We start from the raw sequence: 17,398 nt of genomic DNA on the forward strand, positions 1-17,398 counted from the left end.
ACAATGTTGTAAATAGAGACTTAAATAGAGACATGTTTCTTAGTTAGTTCTACAAATCTCTTATCAGCCCCTGAAGTAAGTATCTGGCTCTGTCCAGATCCTCCTCAAGGGGCTAGCTTTAAGACCCTATTATAAACCAATTGTATATTCTAAGCAAAACACGCTTATACAGTGCCTTGCTTTAAAAAGTATTCAGACCCCTGACTAATTCTCTCATATTACTGAATTACAAATGGTACATTGAAATTTCGTTCTGTTCGATATTTTATTTTAAAACACTGAAACTCAATCACTTATTGTAAGGTGACATTGGTTTTATGTTGGGAAATATTTAAGAAAAATAAAAAAACTGAAATATCTTGCTTGCATAAGTATTCAACCCCCACACATTAATATTTGGTAGAGCCACCTTTCGCTGCAATAACAGCTTTAAGTCTTTTGGGGTAAGTATGTACCAGCTTTGCACACAGTGTCGGAGCGATTTTGGCCCATTCTTCTTGGCAGATTTGCTCCAGGTTGTTCAGGTTGGTTGGACGACGCTTGTGGGACGCAATTTTCAAATAGTGCCACAGATTCTCAATGTGATTTGAGATCAGGACTTTGACTGGGCCACTTTAGGACATTCACCTTTTTGTTCTTGAAAGGTGAATTTCCTCCCAAGCTTCAGTTTTTTAGCAGACTGAAGCAGATTCTCTTGCAGTATTTTCCTGTATTTGCTCCATCCATTCTTCCTTCAATTGTAACAAGATGCCCAGTCCCTGCTGATGAGAAGCATCCCCACAGCATGATGCTGCCACCACCATACTTCACTGTAGGGATGGTGTGTCTTGAGGCATGGGCCGTGTTAGGTTTGCGCCACACAAAGCGCTTTGAGTTTTGGCCAAAAAGCTCTATCTTGGTCTCAACTGACCATAAAACCTTTTCCCACATCACAGCTGGGTCACTCTCATGCTTTCTGGCAAACTCCAGACGTGCTTTCAGATGGTACTTTTTGAGTAACAGCTTCTTTCTTGCGTCCCTCCCATACAGTCCAGTGTTATGCAGAGCTCTTGATATGGTTGACTCGTGCACCATTACTCCACTCCCAGCCACTGAACTCTGTAGCTCCTTCAAAGTGATTGTTGGCCTCTCTGTGACTTCTCACAAGTCTCCTTGTTTGTGCGCTGAGTTTTGAGGGACGGCCTTTTCTTGGCAGTGCCTGGGTGGTGTGATGCAGCTTCCACTTCCTGATTACTGATCCAACTGTGCTCACTGGGATATCCAAAACACTTGGATATTATTTTGTACCCTTTCCCTAATCTATGCATTTGTATTACTTTATCTCTAACTTCTGTAGAATGCTCTTTGGTCTTCATTTTCCTTCAGATTCACAGCCTTACCAATGAGCCTTCAATAGTGGGGTTTTTATCCAGAAAATGTGACAACAACTTTAATGGTTCACAGGCGGAGGCCAATGGTAAGGTAACTGTGTCCTCGTTAGGGCAATTTCAAACTGGGAGCTTCCACAGCACAGGGGTTGAATACTTATGCAAGCAAGATATTTCAGTTTTTTATTTTTCTTAAAAATATTTCCAAAGATAAAACCAATGTCACCATACAATAATTGATTCTGAGTTTCAGTGTTTAAAAATAAAATATGAAAAAAACGAAATTTCAATGTACCAGTTGTAATTCGGTAATATGAAAGAATTGGTCAAAGGGCCTGAATACTTTTGCAAGGCGCTGTATCAAGTTTATTAATTTGGGAAGATGTTTAGCAATAGGTTTGTAGCTCTGATACAAAGTAGTGCTCTCCCCAGAAGGCAAATGTATTTCAGGTTAGGGCTGGACATCAGGGATTTATTTTTACAACACTGTTCTGTTGGTCAGTCTTATTTTAAAGACAAAAACCAGGATACAGTCAGCATCCTTGGTACTAATCAGAATTCAGGAGACTAAAAGATGCTAATCAGATCCCTAGTCTCATTAGATATGTAACCAGAACCTATGCTCAATTTATGTGTATTCTTAGACCTAACGATTCTTTTATCTCTAAATAAAATGCACACAAACATATATAATTTCGTAACAAGAATGAAAGTGCTATTTCAATGGCCTTATGGGACAAATCTTGCAAAATACATTGCAACTTAATCAGTAAACCCTAATTTACATTACTATTTTTTTATTTGTCTTACATTATCCAATCCATCATAAACCAATAGATGTGGTCTTAATTTGTATTTTATTTTAAAACACAATGTATCAATTGTGGGTTTCTAGTCCTGGGCAAAATTTATTCTCCGATTAAACTCGACAAAGAAATTCACAAGCTTCCACACCAGTAGCTCTTGGGTAGGGTTAAAGAAAGGTCACAGTTACGTGATGAATCGGTTGCATTTGTTAGTTTCAGGACGTATTTTCATTGACAGTTTACAGCCGTTAATGCCCAGCAGGAAAGGAAAATTTGCTTTTAAATCAGCTTTTAAAACCCTCAATAAGGAAGTTAATTACCATTGATTGGTACTCAACACACTAAACATACATTTTGATTTTATATAACATTTGCTTTTGATGCAGATAATTAGCTTGCATTCAGTGTAGACACTCCTGTAGGTTACACTGGCATGAGAATGGTCTGTAACTGGGGTGTCCAACCTTTTTGGCAACAAGTGCCATATTGATAAACATCTGGCCATTAAAGAGGCAGAAAGCCACAAACATTAAAACTTTTAAAATGTATAAAATCAAAATGCAACTATTTACATGAACAGACTGTAAAATCATATTTCAGTACTAAAAGCAGTACGGAAAAAAAAAATAATAATTTTTACCAGTGGTAAGAACTCTTTAAATTGGGGTAAGCTGCATCCTTCCACACCACAGAAATAAGCTCTGCTTCACAACCAACCATTGCTCTGGCCCCATCAGATGGCATTGTCACTGGATTCGCTTTAGTAATATTCCACTTCTCAGAGCACTAGTCCAAGTGTGGTTTTCTATCCATTGCAGTAGTTGTCATGCAATGATACAAGGCCCAGTAATACTTCCTTGAAGGCAAAGTAATTTCCACACCAAACAGAGAAAAATAACTGGGCTGTGTCTAAAATATTACATTGCATTGATAGCTATTGAAAACTAATCAGTTTCCCATTCCAATTTCAATGTCAATTACAAGCTGAAATGACCATTTAAAATGAAACTGGTAAAGAAAAAAAAAAAAAGAAAACAGGTTTACAGTGCCTCTGGGTTTCTGATTGTATCAGATCAATTCCAGATTTTTTTTTTAAATAATTTGTCTACTTAATGTTTTCAAGCAAACTGGCTTTATCACTGCCACTCTATCTACTTTGACATCTTGTCCCTTGTCCAGCCCTTCTTTCCCTGTTCTGCATACCAGTCTGCCAGGGGTATAGGTACTGTATGAAACAAATGCAAAAGAATATCTAGATGGATTTATCTTTTAAATTGACAATTTGACTAATACTGTCTGCAGCTAATGCACATCTTGACCTTTAACTCGCAAGTATTTCTTGCCAAACTCATGTGATAAGTCAGGCAACTCGGGAAAAGCATGGAAGCTGCCCCTTTCTCACCAACTTGAGTTGTTCATCAACTCAAGTTCTGGGACAATTCAGAACAATTCAAGCGCACCAGTTGACTGTCCATGGAGACAAGGTATAATATGCGTTCCCAATCAATACACACAAAGTCAGACAAAAGTATTGGTACCCTACACTTAATATAAGAGAATTAAACATTTAGTGAAAATTACTCACCAATTAATATGACAAAGACCAAAATACACAATTTCTCGTAGTTTAACAAACAATCTTAATTTTGTTTTTTTCTTTTGTTAAGCTTCAAGGAATTTCAAATGCTTGTTCATGAAAAAAGTATTGGCAAATTTAGATTAAGTCTGTAAAAACTTCACAGAACTAATTTTAAAAATATATTTATTCATTTACTGAAACACTGCCCTTCCCTCACCTTTACATTAAGGTACCAATCAATAGCAATTAACTGAATGTTTTAAAAGCCAATAGGAAGAAGACTCTCCTCATCTGGAGCAGTGACATTTCTACCTCTGCATCAGGCCATAAACTGACAATGAAAGTACAGTAGTCTCCTGCTAAGATAACACCCCTCAAAGCAAGCAGTGTTCTTTTAACCAAAGTGCTCTCAAAGAGGGAGTTAACCACCAGACACAATATCAATAAATAGATATTGCTTTATTACTTGTCATGATACACGTGTATCAACATATGAAATTAACCCCTATACATGCTGTTAAATGCAGCAGCAGCAGCAGTAGCAGCTCTAGATGAATTATGAATACCTGTACAGCAGCAATATTCAATACATGCTCAAAATTATTTAACAGAATGGTGAAGCAATTCACCAGAACAGAAAACACCAAATTGCTCTGCGACTTGTGTCCAATTCAAGTTTTTTTTTCTTCCCCCCAAGAATTCGAACAAATTTCCAACTTTTTGTAGCATGAGAAACAGCAGAACGTCTTTTGTTCTAAAAAAAAACACAAAACAAGGCAATGATAGGATAGCACTTCTGGAAATATTGAATAAAATCAATACGACACTGACAAGTCACACTTGAAAAGATTGTACAAACCATCTGAATTGAATGATCAGGTTACAAAACAGTATTGCATTAGTTGAACAAATCGCTAACGGTGTCAAAGTTTTTTAGGGCTTTTTATTTTTCCAAAAAAAAAAAAAAAAAAAAAGAGTGACCAATTATTATTTATTTATCCCCCCTCCCCCAATTTGAAATGCTCAATTATGTTTTTTTTTTTCTCCTCACCACAGCGAGTCCCCACACAACACAGACATTCCGAGGGCGTATGAGCGTTCTCCAACCTCAGCCAGAATCGCTTTTAAGCCGAGCTGTTGCACGAAGGAGAGCAAGTCCCTGGGTTTCCCATCCTCAACCCTGGAAGCATCGGAACCAGTGCGAAGCCCCCGGCAAAGTTCTGTCTCTTTGCACAGCCTGGACGCAAACCAGTTATCCAAGATGTATGACCCATCATACTCTCCCCATGGCAGCGCTTTAACTGCTAATAGTTTTATTCCATTTAATTAATACCTAAAAACTTCAAATTTTTTTATTTTATTTTTTTTAAAAGGCAATTACTTGGAAAATCCAAGTATCGGCACACCCATCGGCAAACGCAGGTCTGTGCATGAGGTTTTCTGTGCTACTGCACAGCCGTTAGGGGCACAGAAGAAAAATTAACAAGCAAAGCAAATACACACGTAATAAGATGTGTTGGCACACTTAAGCATAAACATTCACAGCAAATTGCCACCAGACTTGGTGTCAAACGCAAACACATTTAAAATGTATTTAAATGCAAAACTGAACAATTTGCATTTCACTTGGTATTTACCTATTCTGAAATTCAAGTATTTGCATTTGTATTTAAAATCATGGGAAAGCTTCAAAAGCATTTCAAATGCATTTAAACACTGTTCAATAAATTGCGAGTTGTTTTCACCTGTGTGTAACCTGTTCATCAAGATGAGACCTGCAAATCGCACCTCTACAATTACCATGCATTCAGCTCAAATCAACTCGCATGTTCATGATCTTCTCAGTCTTTTACGTATGAATGCAAGACAGTTTGACAAACAATGGCAGATCATTTAAATTATTCAACTGCCATTTATTGGATGCTTTGATGTTCTGAGTAAAACACCAGTTGTAACTATTAAATGACTATAAATACCCTGCATAGATGTTAGAAGGCTAGAGCATTGTGGTATCATTCTATTTAGGAAAGTCAACCCTACTGTAAAGGTGTCAAGAAGAGTTCAGTGTGATACAGCAGGACTATAAAGCGATAGATAAGCCAGATGACAAGAGTAAATACCCTGTAAAATGCAATTATTGCTATGGTGATCTTTCTGGCTCAACTAAAGCAACATCGAATCTTCTCAATCATTTTAAGGTAATCTTTCTTTTTGTTTATTTCCACATTAAGTGGTTGTCCGGTTACTAATATTGACGTTTAAACCAAATAACTATGAACTTAATTTAGGTCCCATTCACGTACTTAGGGGTGGTCACCATGGTAACATTAGGGGTGGTGGTTCCATAATGTTATCTTTATTCTGTGTAAGGATTATAATCCTTGATTCTATGCATGAAGACCCTGAAAAACTAAACCAAAAAACACTTGCAGTGGAAACTCCTCCAGCGAGCATAGCTGACTGCGAAAGAGAATTCGCATACCTGTCAACGTTTAGTTTTCAAAATATGGGAGCTTTTGTAAACTGAAATGGGCATACAGCTATTCCACTGTATTAGTTGGTGGTAGAATGAGAGGATGAACTCGATCACACTCTGTTCGTACACCCTAATGATAAGCTGCTCCTGTAATGACTTTAAGAGTACAAAACTGAAACATAATAGCAGTATTTTATTTTATTATTTTTTCAAATGGATGTTTGTTTAATCGTTCCGATTGTGTTTTATCACGTTAAATGATAACACATAGCTGATCAATATTTTTTTCTGGCTTTGTGAACATTTAACATATGTTGAGATATAATTTTAAAAAAAGTAGTTATCACAGTAATACAGTAGGCCTACCGGTAAGAAATTACAGTTACTTTGACTTTCAGATATTTCTGTATGTTTTAGTAGTTGGACATGTACGAAAAGTAGCTGACAGCAGTTAAATGGATGTTAAAATGAGTATGTTAATTGGATTGCTAGACAACTTTAAAATAAAATGACCTACCTGCTTAACCTATTTCGTGGAACAGTATTTGAAAGGCTGACATGGTTTTGATGTTAAAGTAATCCTTTACAGTTCACACACGTACATTTAAGTGCTTTTAATCCAGGAAAATGATTTATGACAACCGTGAAGTTTGTTTGTGTTTTTTTTTTTTTTTTTTTTTTTTTTTTTTTGGGGGGGGGGGGGGGGGGGTTTGAGTCCTGGATCCTCAATGGGACAAAGTTTGCAAGCACTGATTAGTTTTTTGCAGTGCACAACAACTACAGTAGCTGCAACATTAAAGCACAAAGTAAATTGCAAGCCATAATGCCTATTGCAAATTGTCTCATTACAAAAATAGATCTTTCTGTTCTTTTATTCCTACTAAATCAGTGTACTTACAAGCACTTTCCACAAACAAGACATGCATCTGCTGTGAAACTTGAAGAAAAAAAAAATCTACACTAGCAATGTTTCATTTGCCACAATAGGGTTTTTCAGCTACACAGCTTCCAGACCTGGCAAAAACCATTTATTATTTATGTTACCGCTGATTATTGAAAAATGATTTAACAGACTGAGACAAAGCTGTACTGTTTTCAAGAGAGGCCTAAAATGACAAATTTTACAAAGTAGATAAAAAAATAACTGCTCAAACTAGTGAATATTAAACAAAACTGCAAGACTCATTTCAAATTCATGGCATTGCGACCCCTTTATTTAAAAAGGTGCATTGACTGCTTGGCTAGGTAAAGGAAGCCAAGTGCAGGTCATACTGCCAAAGAACACTCAAAGAGCACCCACTGTTTTATCAGCTTTGCATTCTTGTTCGCCACACTGCCCTTTTGGCCTTTTGCTGGAGAGACTGCCAAACCAAGTGCCTGCTGCACATGTCTGTTTTGCAGATTTTCTTTTTTGTATCTTTTTCATTTTTAGAAGTGGTAGATATATTGCTCTGTTTTGGCCTTATACGTTCTGCTTATAACATCTTCCTTTCCACTTAAACATTTTAGATAGAAAGATAGAAAGATAGAAAGATAATTCCTAATGCAGGTGAGATTGTACTGGAAATGTCCAGTCACGTAGTTTTAACAAATACTGTACTTTAATGCTAACTTCTGGTCTACGCATTAACAACCTTACATTAACTGTAATTTTACTTTGAACTACTGTACAAAAACTTGGTCTTATAACAAAAACACCAATTCGTATTTGCTTTGTTTACCACAAACAATTCTTTTTTTTTTTAATTATTCCAACGCTGTAAACAGGCCTGCACATACATCATTTATAGAGAAAATAATAATATTGTATTCCTTACTGATCACCTTGCCATAACAATATAAAGCATTGTGACTCTCTCCAAACACAGAATATTGCAAAATAACCAATGGCACCAGTGGCAATTGCCACAGTGCCTCTCAAAAGTTGCCTACATGCCTACCCGTCATTGTCGTCGGTGTCTGTCAACACAAGGACATCAGATCTACAACCCATTCACAAACTTGCTCAGGGCCAGCTGGCCTGCTCTGTTACAATTCAACTGAATTCTGTCTAATATCGTCCTGCAAAAAAAATTACTCGTTATCATAATGTATTATTGTTGCCATTATTTTTACTGTGCACCTCCCAGCACTAAGCCACGAGACAGATGTATTGTATCACTAATTAATGAAGTGCAAACAGAGGAAGGGATGCTGTTAGACTGAACTCAATATGACCACGCCTCCAGGAATTTTCAGTCATACGTGTTCACTGTCTGTGAGCTCCATGCTAACTCAAACGTTTAAAAAATAAAAAAGGAAGTACAGTGGTCTGAAAAAGCAGAAGCAAAGTGTTCTAGGATTTACCTAATGTTCAGGTAAGAAATGGGTCCAAAACAATGTCTGACAGTAACAATAATAACAATACTAATAATAATATGAACTTACATCAAGTGCTGAAGAAATTGGTTGTGCTTTCATACGATAAGAGCAGCTTGTACAGTTTGCATTCCACTGTGTTTGGATCATTTAGGCATTTCACAAATAAATGTCAAAACAGGTTTTCTGTCCATTTCTTTGGCATCTGCAGTTGAGTTTGTTCAATGCTTCGCTGTTATTTTACACACGTAAATATCCTTCAAATAATGTAGACCTATACTTAAACTTACCTTTTTAAATTTACAGCTTGGTAAAAAAAAAAGGTAATTAGTTCTGCTCAAATCCTTTACACCAAAAAAATAAAAAAATACACAAAATAAAAAACAAGCAAATAACTATGTATGGTTCAAGCAACAGCTCCCTGCATTATGAAACGAGTAGGAGAGATAACAATAGTGAACAAAACCCAATATAGAAGTGGATCAATTTCTGTTTTCATTTATTTTTGTGCAATACCTTTCTGCTTTTTAACTAGCAAAACATGTGCTTTCACTAAACAGGCTAGAATGTGTATGCTTTAAAACAGAACACTTTTTCCCCTGGATCGAGTATCCAGCAATGCACCAGAACAAAACTGTACAGTTGCAAAGGATTTACATTAAGAACTGTAAAACTATAGTCTCTCAAATGCAAACATCTAACATTATGCACATCCAGCTGTTCATCATTGTGATGCAGAGCACTCTCCACTGCCCGACTGTTTCTGCTTCGAGTTTTTTGGGGTTTCCCCCCCACCCCAAAGTTGCATTGTTTGTACAGGTTACAGCGGTTAGCAAACTACAATTGCGCAGACAGAGAGCTGACCGAACAACTCATTTGACCACTATCGTTATTACACTAAATCTTCAGCCAATGTGCCTGAAAATCTGTCTAACTTTCCCCTCACTGACATCGCTTATTTGTGCTGTTGTATCACCAAGGCTGTACTTTTTCATGGTGAGGACTGATTTCACGATTTCCATGAATTAGAACCAGTCATGTTTCTAAAAGAAAACTATTTTTAGCATTTAAAAATGCATTGATTAAAACGTTCGTTCACCAGTGCACAACATGTTATTGAAACAGAGTTGAACTTGCTTACCCTAAATTATTGAACACATGGCAGTGGGTTTTAAAAAAAAGCTTTAATTACAGGACACAGGCAAGCGCTATATTTAACTCTTGTTAGCAGGGTAACAGACTTTAGTAAAATTACCCTGAATATTTGTGGTTTGCAAAATTATCCTTTGTATTTTTTCATTATGAAAAAAGTTTGTTTTTAAAAATTGGATATTTTATACCATTTTATTTTTACAATGGAAAAATGACCTATATTTTATTTTTGCAACAATTACTGTGTGAATTAGAGTCCTGCGTGGGTCCGATTTTCACAACCTGCTTCCGACCCGGACCTGCTATTACAGGACCCGACCTGAACCCGCAACACGCTGCAACACTATCTTCTTGCCCGTGACGCGATCTGCTTTAACAGAACCTGCAAGTGTTTGTCCTTTACCTATTGCCTGCGCCGACTGACTCTCATGCTCTCACATTCACACACAGATACCTCTACCATTATACACAGATTGAGTTTACACAATAGGCTATACAGCGTGGTAGCTTTCTCTAGTGGTCTGGATAAACTTTAACATTGTAACATATTAACTATCTATACTTACTTTACTATAAAATACCTGTCCATTCCTTTCGAGCCACCAGTTGAAAGGGAGCTACACCTGTGCTTTCGCAGAGATAAGTACCAGTTTTGTGGCTGTCATACACAAAAACATAGACAGGTTTTACAACCAGCAAATCCAGTCACATGTTCATTATTTTCATTCGTTGCAATCCCAAAATAATTCCACACTTCTGATTTACCTCTTAAACTACATGATATAAACCGTGCGCTATGTTTTGTTTCACCTCGTTCACAAACATTTTTCATATCACCAAGTAGATGTGATAAAAGACCTTGCAGACGTATCAAATAAGCAAGAACACCACTGCTTGGTCAGCTGACTGCTCCCTAATTGCCTCCTGCTTTACTGCAAGAAATACTAGTACAGTACATTTACCTTCTAATACATTATTTGGGAAAGGGTTACAGGCGAGTAGTCAAAAAACATTTTGTCAGACCCGAATTCAGACCCAAAAATGTATTTTTTTTTGTTTTTTTTTTTTTTTTACCTGCACTGGAACCGCACACCACAAAGAAGGCCACATTCAGACCCGAACCTCATCCGCTTTTGTAGGTCACCCGCGGGCCCCGAGGATACCCGACCCGATGCAGGACTCCAGTGCGAATCACCAAGAAAACACTGACTTGCGCCCAACGTAGGCAACATTGCCTTGCCCTTTGTGACCTTAACTTCATACCCTGATAAAGTAACTTCCCTGCTTCTCTGCAGGATTTTCCCCCCCATAGTGAAAGTTGCAAATACATCTCTGGAAAAAATTAAGAGACCACTGCAAAATTATCAGTTTCTCTGGTTTTACTATTTATAGGTATGTGTTTGGGTAAAATGAACATTTCTGTTTTATTCTATAAACCACTGACAACATTTCTACCAAACTCCAAATAAAAATATTGTCATTCAGAGCATTTATTTGCAGAAAATGACAACTGGTCAAAATAACAAAAAAGATGCAGCGTTGTCAGACCTCGAATAATGCAAAGAAAATAAGTTCATATTCATTTTTAAACAACACAATACTAATGTTTTAACTTAGGAAGAGTTCAGAAATCAATATTTGGTGGAATAACCCTGATTTTCAAGCACAGCTTTCATGCGTCTTGGCATGCTCTCCACCAGTCTTTCACATTGATGTTGGGTGACTTTATGCCACTCCTGGCGCAAAAATTCAAGCAGCTCAGCTTTGTTTGATGGCTTGTTACCATCCATCTTCCTCTTGATCACATTCCAGAGGTTTTCAATGGGGTTCAGGTCTGGAGATTGGGCTGGCCATGACAGGGTCTTGATCTGGTGGTCGTGCATCCACACCTTGATTGACCTGGCTCTGTGGCATGGAGCATTGTCCTGCTGGAAAAACCAATCCTCAGAGTTGGGGAACATTGTCAGAGCGGAAGGAAGCAAGTTTTCTTCCAGGACAACCTTGTACTTGGCTTGATTCATGCGCCCTTCACAAAGACAAATCTGCCCGATTCCAGCCTTGCTGAAGCACCCCCAGATGAGTCCAATGTTCAGCTTTGCCCAGCACCTACCTGGTCGTCTAATGGTTAGACGGAGACCTGGATAGGCCTAGAAGCCACAGTGTCTCGCACCCACCGTGCAATGTGGTGGAGGATCGGTGATGATCTGGGGATGCTTCAGCAAGGCTGGAATCGGGCAGCTTTGGCATGAATCAAGCCAAGTACAAGGTTGTCCTGGAAGAAAACTTGCTTCCTTCTGCTCTGACAATGTTCCCCAACTCTGAGGATTGGTTTTTCCAGCAGGACAATGCTCCATGCCACAGAGCCAGGTCAATCAAGGTGTGGATGGAGGACCACCAGATCAAGACCCTGTCATGGCTAGCCCAATCTCCAGACCTGAACCCCATTGAAAACCTCTGGAATGTGATCAAGAGGAAGACGGATGGTCACAAGCCATCAAACAAAGCCGAGCTGCTTGAATTTTTGCGCCAGGAGTGGCAAAGTCACCCAACATCAATGTGAAAGACTAGTGGAGAGCATGCCAAGACGCATGAAAGCTGTGATTGAAAATCAGGGTTATTCCACCAAATATTGATTTCTGAACTCTTCCTAAGTTAAAACATTAGTATTGTGTTGTTTAAAAATGAATATGAACTTATTTTCTTTGCATTATTCGAGGTCTGACAACGCTGCATCTTTTTTTGTTATTTTGACCAGTTGTCATTTTCTGCAAATAAATGCTCTAAATGACAATATTTTTATTTGGAGTTTGGTAGAAATGTTGTCAGTAGTTTATAGAATAAAACAGAAATGTTCATTTTACCCAAACACATACCTATAAATAGTAAAACCAGAGAAACTGATAATTTTGCAGTGGTCTCAATTTTTTCCAGAGCTGTATGTGGGAGCAACTTGGAAAATGTGCGATTCCCATGCTGGAATTCTGGCAATAATGGTACGTCACCTTCCTTTTACTACACAAATGCATTTTAGTTTTAGAGCTGATGAAAAAATAAAATTAAAAAAAATCAAACCAATCATAACTGACTTGCATCCCTAGTTCAGCAATATCTTATTGAATGGAAGCTGCAATAAAGTAATCAAGATATGCATAATGTGTTTGGCCATTCACTATAGTACTTGTACCAAAGCCAATAAAAGTAATGTTAAGTCACATGTAAAAAAATTAATTATGCAGGGTGGTTGGTACACCATAAGTAAACGTTCTTTCCACAACTGTATTTGTGTACTGCAGCTTTAGCACTGATCTCTGGGTGGCACGGTCCGATTCTAAACAAATGTAGTTTTTTGCAACATCCCTTAATCATTTTAATACAGAAAAACAGTGTGGCAAGAAGATAATGGTGATTGCGTAGATGCTACAGATTTGTTTCCTAAATGAGTGTTTCTTTAAAGTTTTGATGATGTCCTGAATCACTGGTTTAAAATATCACCTTTACACAGAAATACCCAAGTAGACTGTGTTGTTCACACTTCACACAAAACGTACCGAGTGCAGACCAAACCCAGTGTGAAGACAGCGTTAAAAGACTTTAATGTGTTTACTTTAAAATCAATATATTACTCCTTTATTCGTGTCAGTATCAACTGCTTTCTTTATCATTGTGCAGCTGAAGCCAACGGTAGAAACAGAGATGTTTGTTTTTACTGCAGTTAATGGTGTATATTAATAGCATGTTAAAAAAAGACCTACATTTTAGCACTGGCAGAGTTCATATCAATTTGAGACTGAAGTTATTTTACTTGTTTTGCAAACCATGATCTGAAAGGAAAAATGTATCAAGCAGCTATGTAAATACTTGCCGACTTTATTTAATAAAATGTCAGGCAGTTTTTATTTCCTTTAAACTAATAACTATAGGCAACATGGAAAACACTATAAGAATACCAAAGATTTTCATGGGTTGGCTGATAAAGAACAATTTCACAATAGCTTACAATTACTTGAGGATTTCCATATCGTCCCAACTCTATTTTTCCTATAAAGAGATAGATATGACAGCTACCAACTTTCTTTTGCATATCAATGAACAGTACAATATCATAAGGATTTGACCAGTCTAGAATCGGGCAAGAAAAAACAGCTTATGGTAAAAGTTATAGGGCATACTGGTCCACAGTCATTTATTCATTTTACCCTGGCCCAGAATAAGGAACATTTGCTGTCTGCAATATGACCTACTAATAAAGTTGTACTAATAAAGTGTCTTTAAATCAAGTGTCAGATCTTATGAATTATACTGCAACACAACTGCACTTCAGCAGCGTTATGAATCGAGCCAGAAGCTACAGTAATTTATATCAAGTTTAGCAAACCTTCTGCAACCAGCATGCCAAACAGCAACATTGTTAATGTCTATAAATCCTAATTTTAAATATCAACATTCATCACAACACATTCATGTGCAACACATTACCACTAAAAGTTGTCCGTTTCAAATACAGTACAAGCATAGTATTTAAAACCACCGGAGAACAATGCGGCAACTGGAGGAAGCTTTGCAAATTACCATTTTATTCTATTGTAAAATAGATATGGAAAGGCATCAGTGGAAAAATAAATTAGCAGTTCACACTTACTGCTACAATATTAAGTATATTAGTAATAGTAAAAACACAGGCCTTCCACACCACAACTATGCAATACCAAAAACCAGGCACACAAAAAGTAGACCGCCATCCTACATTCACTATTTAATGATATTGTGTTGAGCTGCTCCATAGACCATTAGGTCTTGCAAAAAGTTGCATTGTTTACAAACTGCATCAAAAAATGACCACTAACATGCTGAATAAACTTAAGGCGTTTTAGATGTTACTTAAAATGTGTAAGGTATGAAAAGTACAGCTATTCATTTATTTAACTCAGCACTGAATCACATTGATCTCTGCATACATCTTCAGCACATGGTGTTTGACACACTTTACTGACTGGCAATACATTCAGTACAGTTCACAGTCAAATATGTAGCACAGAAAAATGACCAACCATATAATTTAAGACACTGGCATCAACAACACCTAAGACATTATAATTAACCCGATTTGAACAATAACATACCCTAATTAAAATGAATTGAATCATGAGACAAATAACAAACCCTACATTAAACCACTCTCGTTCAGCAAGGCCCTGCATCAAGTCTTCTGTGCACAAACTAACAGTTGAGTCCCACTGTTTACATGATCTATAGGATAAACAACATGAATATGCTGCACCCTGCACTTTTGACTATTCATAGATGTATCCCTTTGCTTACCAACGACTGTAACACATAGATGTTCAATATCCGTAATTCACCTGAGCGAATCCTCACAGCCCATTTGTGCGTTGGTTAAAATACGTAAAAAATTGTAAATACATTTTAATTTACATGCAGTTTTACAGCAAATTCAACCAAATCAACTTGCAATATATTTAAAAATAATAAACAACTTCTGGATTCATATGAGTTTTCTTTGTGCAAAATTATATAAAAGTATTAAAAGTGCTCAAGAGACAACTCCTACAAAAATACCCCCCCCCCCCCCCATTTCAGTCAGAATAGCATTGTACCGTCTGTCTTTAGCTTCCGTCATCCTACAAATGTTATGATACAATAAAACTTAAAAAGGTGCCCAAACCAATATGATATTTGATTGGATTTCATGGAAAATGCATACTATATCATTCCAGTGAATATAAACATGACCCATAGTAGCCTTTGTTCGATGCCCAGTGTGCTACAGGTTGATGTCGGGTGCAAACTCAGAGGGTATATATACACACACACAACAATACAGACCACTATCTTTGGTTATTTAAAACAAAGAATAGAAAATGCTCACCAGTGTAAAGATCTATAATTGCTTTCTGACCACACTGTAATTACTCAATAGTTAAGTTATTCAACCTTTATTTCTCTTACTTTTCTCCTCCCTGTCCCGCCATCTTGGGCCGATTCGAGCAGCCATTACTAAACTATGTTTAAAAAATAGAAGCAACAACTTCATCACAAATGCCTCATTCAAAACCAGACAGCATCGTTGCTTTGACAAGTGCATACACGGTTATGTTTAGTTTTTGCATGCCAGAAATGGCAACATCAGAATGACCCAACCAGCATGATGCATGACAGACACGTATATAAATAATAGCACAAACTGTTTTAAAAATTTGAAACGAAATATCCACAACTGCAATATGTACACACGACAGCAGAATACAAGAACAATCGCAGCAGGCAATCGCAGCATGCTATATAATCAATGACAGCAACTTCAAACACATTTTATAAATATCGATAGTACATGGGCACTTGTATACAAACGTGAACGTAAATGCTGACCCATTTGTATTATAAAACAGTGCAGAGAAAGCTGGTTTCGATTACACTGGAAAATTGATTCAGGAGTGTGCGCTTCCTGACTTACAATAACTTATGTTTTGAGTTGACTTTGGCGCACACAAAACAAAAAAGACCACTACTACTGTAATAGTAACAGTACAGCTGTATATGCCCCCCTAAATTAAATGCCTCACGATTTCTGACGATTCACACACCGCAAGTATTAAGGGAGTTAAACAAAACAATACAAAAAAAAAAACTTGCAGCACAAGATCTACTCTGATGGATTATCTACACTACCCAGGAACACAATGCGCGAAATAGCACTGTAAAGGGACCGGCTCTGTCCTTTCTGACATACCTTTAACAGTAAGGCCTTCGTTCTGGCGCCATCTTCATGAAGCCTCAAAAATCCAAACACTCGGCTGCAAAGAGAGAAGACAACACAGGCGGCTCCGCGTTACTTGATTGCAAAAACAGGACCGATTTACACACTTAGAAACAAGAAAACACGTATGTAATTAAAAGAAAAGACGAATTTTGTTTGCAACACGCGGTTTCTGACCTGTCTATTTCGGCCAGGCTGTCTCTCTCCTGCGCTGTCAGCCTAGGAAAGTCCTCTTCGGTTTCACTCGCTTTTCCCGCCGCCATTTTCTTTTCCTCATCACCAGCAGAGCCGAGACTGAGAGCGGCAGCGCAGGCAGCAGCGGCTAGCGACACTCCGCACGATTTCATGGAAACGCAACGGGGAACCGAACCAGAACCTCCGCCAAAATTAAAGAGCGAACAAAAAAAAATGAAACGGGAAAAACTTTTTTTTCCAGGATTGAAAAATAAAAATAATAATAATGATAATAATAATAATAATAAATCCTTAAAAAGGAAAAACAAACCCGCCAAGTGGTCTTCTTTTTACATTGTTTTATCTCAAATATTATATGCAACCGAGAGCGTGGATTACATGGACTGGTGAGAACACGGGGTTTTGAAACGGGGTGTTATTTGGTAATATCACAAACTTCCCCCCAGCCACCAGCTCAAAGTTGTTGTAATTGTGTCACACAGGCGAACCCACGCTGCCGTCAGAACGCCCTCTCCCTGCCGTCGTAACCAATAGAAACCGCCACCTACCCCCCACGTGACTCTCCTTTTTTCTGTGGTTGTCTTGGGGTTCCTTTCTCTGTAGCGCCCTGAGTTCAACCAAACTTGTTATGAACATAAAAAACGGACAACTTTGTCCAACCCCTTCCATACTCCTATTTGCCAAAAATAA

The 17,398-nt window shown here is 37.6% G+C and overlaps 1 protein-coding gene across 5 annotated transcripts in view; it reads right to left on the bottom strand.

The window, feature by feature from the left end:
* Positions 1-16,979, bottom strand: part of LOC121328126 (lysine-specific demethylase 6A-like) — a 90,449-nt gene extending 73,470 nt beyond the window's left edge. For all 5 annotated transcript variants that reach the window (XM_041272635.1, XM_041272633.1, XM_041272632.1 and 2 more), the window contains exons 1-2: positions 16,691-16,979; positions 16,487-16,550 (exon numbers count right to left, since the gene is read on the bottom strand). In XM_041272635.1, coding sequence (XP_041128569.1) covers positions 16,487-16,550; positions 16,691-16,860 — 234 coding nt within the window. In that variant the 5' untranslated portion in view covers positions 16,861-16,979. The remainder of the gene's footprint in view (positions 1-16,486; positions 16,551-16,690) is intronic.
* Positions 16,980-17,398: the final 419 nt, after the last annotated feature.

The sequence above is a fragment of the Polyodon spathula genome, chromosome 15, assembly GCF_017654505.1.
Source record: "Polyodon spathula isolate WHYD16114869_AA chromosome 15, ASM1765450v1, whole genome shotgun sequence".
NCBI lineage: Eukaryota > Metazoa > Chordata > Actinopteri > Acipenseriformes > Polyodontidae > Polyodon > Polyodon spathula.